Source organism: Octopus bimaculoides, chromosome 14, assembly GCF_001194135.2.
Source record: "Octopus bimaculoides isolate UCB-OBI-ISO-001 chromosome 14, ASM119413v2, whole genome shotgun sequence".
NCBI classification, from domain to species: Eukaryota; Metazoa; Mollusca; class Cephalopoda; order Octopoda; family Octopodidae; genus Octopus; species Octopus bimaculoides.
The window spans coordinates 50,907,379-50,912,390 of record NC_068994.1 but is presented as its reverse complement, the minus strand read 5'-3'; the positions used below and the strand labels follow the sequence as shown (position 1 = coordinate 50,912,390).

The 5,012-nt window shown below is 38.9% G+C and overlaps 1 protein-coding gene across 1 annotated transcript in view; it reads right to left on the bottom strand.

Moving 5' to 3' along the window:
* Positions 1 to 5,012, bottom strand: part of LOC106874731 (E3 ubiquitin-protein transferase MAEA) — a 99,582-nt gene that overhangs the window by 12,971 nt on the left and 81,599 nt on the right. Inside the window, exon 4 of the mRNA XM_014922562.2 lies at positions 4,796 to 4,918. Coding sequence (XP_014778048.1) covers positions 4,796 to 4,918 — 123 coding nt within the window. The remainder of the gene's footprint in view (positions 1 to 4,795; positions 4,919 to 5,012) is intronic.

The following is a 5,012-nucleotide window of genomic DNA, read 5'->3' as shown; positions in this document are numbered from 1 at the left end:
CATTTTGAACAGTCTCAAGGGTCTGTCAAGAGTGGCAGCAGCAGCAGCAAAGGTGGTGGTGGTGGGAGGAGGGAGGGCAGAAGAGGAAAAACGAAGAAGAGAAGCAGGAGGGGTCTGTTTACTTTCCTGTATTCATTTATTTATTTATTCGTTCATTCATTTATTTATTTATTTCGTGTCTCAAATTTATCAGAGCTGCAGACCTTGCTTTATTGCCTTTTTTTCTTCTCCCCCCCCCCCTACACTATACATGTTATTGTGCAGCAAGAAACATGAGAAATATCGCAATTTGAAACACATGTATGGATGGTTTACGAGTGGAACTGGTTAGAAGGATTGGTCAACATGGTGGCGGTGGTGAGTTTGATTATTTACAAGAAACAAGAGAAGTAGTGAGAGAAAGAGAAAGAGAGAGGAAGCACCAACAACAATGACTGCTGATGACAACAATGTCAGCAACAACAACAACAACAACAGTAACGATGACGACAACAACAACAACGTGATTGACAATACAGATATTAAATGTCACATGATTCGGTAGTGCAGCTTCAATGTCATCTGCATTATGAAGTGAATCAACATCGGTGGTACCATTGGACTGAGCCCAAGAGCCGAGAAGAACGAAGAAGAAGGGAGGCAAGGTGGTGGTGGTGATGGTGGTGGTGGTCGGGGTGGTGCATGGAGCCCCTACTTTGATGACTTGGTCTCAATGGTGTCCAAGACATTACACAGAGTACAACTCACAAGACAAGTTCAGTGCTGGTACATTATCACCGTGGCTGTGTGGTAAGAAGCTTGCTTCCCAGCATCATGCTTACGGGTTCAATCCCACTGTGTGGCATCTTCGGCAAGTGTCTTCTACCATAGCCTCAGGCTGACCAAAGCCTTGTGGATTTCATTGAGGGAAACTGAAAGAAGCTTGTTGTGTACACACACACACACACATATATATATACACACACATGTGTGTGTGTGTTTGTCCACCACCACTGTTTGACAACAAGTGTTGGTGTGTTTACATCCCTGTAACTTAGCAGTGTGGCAAAAGAGATCAATAGAACAAGTACCAGGCTTGAAAAAAACCAAAAAAACATGAAATGATGATGGTGTTGATGATGCTCATCATCATCATCATAGCCATGAACCAATGAAGGCGCCTCTACATCAGTGGTTCCCAAACTTTTTCAGGCTGCCACCCCCTTGGTTCTAAGGCCACATTCCTAGTGCCCCACCCTGTTCACCATCACAGACAGAGACTATTTTCTGCAGAAAATTCAAAACAGCAGTATTTCACAAATTAAACTTAACCTAATTAACCCATTATTTTGTTTGTTTGTTTTTTTACATCCATTGCCCAATTTTTCTTCAATGTCCCCCTGGATCTTTCCATCACCTCCAGGGGGGGGGGGGAGCAGTACCGCCAACTTTGGGAACCACTGCTCTACATGGTCACTCAAATTGCAATAAATAGTCGTAATATAACAGACTGGAGGAAGTGTTGTATGACAGACTGGTCAACATGTGTTGTGTTGTGAGAGTGGTAAAGATGTGGTGGAGGTATGGAGGTATTGTATCGTGGCAGGTTGGGAGGAAGTGTTACGGTAGAGTGGTGAAGTTGTGTAAGACACGCGTGTGTGTGTGTGTGTGTGTGTGTGTGTCTCTGTTGCATTGTGACATATTAGTGTAAGGATGGTGTTTGTTGCAACAGACACGAGTGAAATTGTGTGACAAGAATTTAACTGTAAACCTATCTGGAAAAAGTAACAAAAACACATAATAAAAATGACAATGACGATGACGATGATGATGATGACGATGATGATGATGACGATGACGATGATGATGATGACGATGATGATGATGACGATGATGATGATGACATAAAATTACCTGTTCTACTCAATATTCAGCAACTATAGATCTTTCTTTCACACACACACATACACGTATATGTTAGACACATGTATGAGTATGTCTATAATAGAGATTGTAAACATTACAAGCTTTATTGACTTCAAAGCAAAAGCATCATCATAGTCATTATTTGTCAATATAATCAGTAACAACATTACAGATATTTACAGACATATGTCTAGCTGCTATTACTACCACTATCATCCTAATACATATTCTTCCCCCTTTTCCTCTTCTTTTTCCGAAAGTGGCAAGCTGTCGGAATCATTAGTACACTGGGAACATTTTTTTTAGCATCTTTCGTCCATCTTTATGTTCTGAATTCAAATTCCACCAGGGTCGACTATGCCTTTCATCTTCTCGGCGGGGCAAGAAAATAAGTACCAGTTGACCGCTGGGGGTAAATGTAATCAACTGACCCCCTTCCTCTCTGAAATGTGAAACCATTATTACAGAGATCAAAGGTGGCAAGTTGATAGAATCATTAGCATGCTGGGCAAAATGTTTAGCAGCATTTTGTCTATCCTTACATTCTGAGTTCAAATTCCATCAAGGTCGACTTTGCTTTTCGTCCTTTCAGGGTCAATAAAATAATTAGCAGTTGATCATTGGGGTTGATGTAATCGACTTAACCCTTCCCCCTACAAAATTGCTGGCATTGTGCTAAAATGTGAAACCAATTATGGTAATCATTGATAAATTGTGCCACAGTGTGACAAACAATTTTGCCTGTCACTATCAACAAACAAGATGAGGACAAATATCCGTCAAATGTAAATAATGTTCATTATTTGTTTGTAGATCATATTTAAAGATAACTTGTGGTATATGTGACTTCTGTTATGGCATCAGACTAGACATGGTAACACCAGAAGATATTAGTGTAGTTGGACTTCCAGCATTTTTGTCTCTTGTGGGTAAATTGTTTTTTCTTGCAAGTCTATGGTAATCAGTGGCAAATTAAATCGCAGCATTTTGTACAATTTGCATTTCTTGTATTATGCCAGACACTAGTGGGCTCCAGACTGGCCGTACAAAACTGAGAATTGGCCAACTAATTCAGTTGTAGGATGTTGTAATTGTAAATTTATCCTGTTCTTGATTACAGCCAGTCCAAGGTTTCAGAATGCCGTTTCTATGTTGAATACAATCTGTTATTCCTCAATATTGTAATGAAAAAGTCAACATTGTATTGAATGTGACTTAGTGTCTTAGATTGGTGCTGCAGAGACAGTGTTTGGGTGAGAAATGATAATGGAAGTAGGCAGTTTAAAAGTTAAATGAATGAAGTCACATTTGATTTAAGTTCTGAAAGGTGAAATAACTGGCACAATCAGTTAAGACAATGAGTGTTTCAGTTAATCAGATCAGCAGAACAGTCTGCTCGTGAAATTAACATGCAAGTGGCTGAGCACTCCACAGACATGTGCAACCCTTAACGAAGTTCTCATTTTTGCCAGCTGGGTGAACTGGGGCAATGTGAAATAAAGGTTCCTTCGACCAAATCCACTAACAAGCCTTAGGTCAGCCCAAGGCTATAACAGAAGGCACTTGCTAAAGGTGCCATGCAGTGGGACTGAACCCCGAACAATGTGGCTGGGAAGAAAGCTTAATTGTGGAGTGTTGAGTCTTGAATCCACACAGGTATTTTTGGCAGGATGCAAGACTGGGAGTAGAAGAAATTTTTGAAAGACTTTTGCAATTAGATTCAAAAAGGATACTCGTTTGTATGATGCTGTGTCAGTTCCAGCTTCGCAAAGATTCATAAGAGAGACTATAACCGAGGAGGTTTTCTAGCTTGCCAAGATTGGACAGTTCCCATATGACAGACTGAAAACACTTACCGAGCACATGATACCAAATTTGCCAAAATTTTTCCAAAGAAATATAGCCACATTGTCTGAATCCTCTGCTACCGAGTTATTTAAATTTAAAAAATTTTTTTTTTTTTTTTTAAATCATTATCAATTCTACCTTATCTTTCTTGAATTTAATGCTGTCAATTTTGTCATTTCTGTTTATCTTTCTGGTGGTTGCATGAAGTTTACAGTCTGGTATGTCTGCTAATATTACTGAATGGTTTATTAAATGTCTTTACTGACTCTTTGGATTGGAAGTGGACTTGTTGAATGATGGCAATAAATATTTGGAGACTGCTTGCTTTGGTTGTTCAATGCATTTACTATTTTCCACAGTTTCTTTGTTTCTGCACAAAAACTGAAAGACCAGAGATGTTATAGCCATCAGCTGAACTACCTCTATTATTTATTCTTCTAATTTCTGAAGAATTTAAGATGCATATGTTTCAACTGATTGCACTCTTTGATAAAAGTCTTGACTTCATCTGTTTTGCATTGGTTTGAATTTGTGGCCTTCATTGGGGTTCGATGTTAACTACTTTACACCCTCTCTCAAAATTGCTGGCATTTGAAACCATTATTTACAGCTTTCCCTACTTTGAATTTGACCATTGAAAAGTAATAATTTACTACGTATGAGATTGACCGAAAGACTGGGTTGATGGAATAAAGTTTGGCTCACAGGTAGAGAGAGACTTGTGGAATGTACAGCAGAATTCCCTGAGGCATGGTTGTAGTGGCCAAGCTCTCTTCTTTCTTCACATCACTTTCTCATTACTGATTAAATCTACAACACCATCATAAATTGCTTTGTTTGAACTAAAATCACTTGTCCCACCTGAAAATCTATTCGCCTCCGCCCCCACGCCATCAGCATCATCATCATCAACAACAACAACACAAAAAAAAACAAACTGTTGTTGCAAATAAACATATATCTATCTCACTGACTCCATGCTTTCTCTTGTATTTTTAAAACAGAACATCAAAGTCAGAAGAGTGAAACCAGCAGAGCTCACCTTTAATTTCCGCAGTTTTGATTTGTTGTCATGGCACCAAGATAAACAAAGACACGTCTCCCGCCGTAGAAGAGACTCTTCCACTTCTTTTGAAGTTAAAAATAGATCAATATTTGTTAAATCCTGCCATGTAAAAAAAAAAAAAACAAATATGAGAACAAAAAACAGTTTATCAGCGAGTAGTTCATAAATACACACATACATACACATATGTATG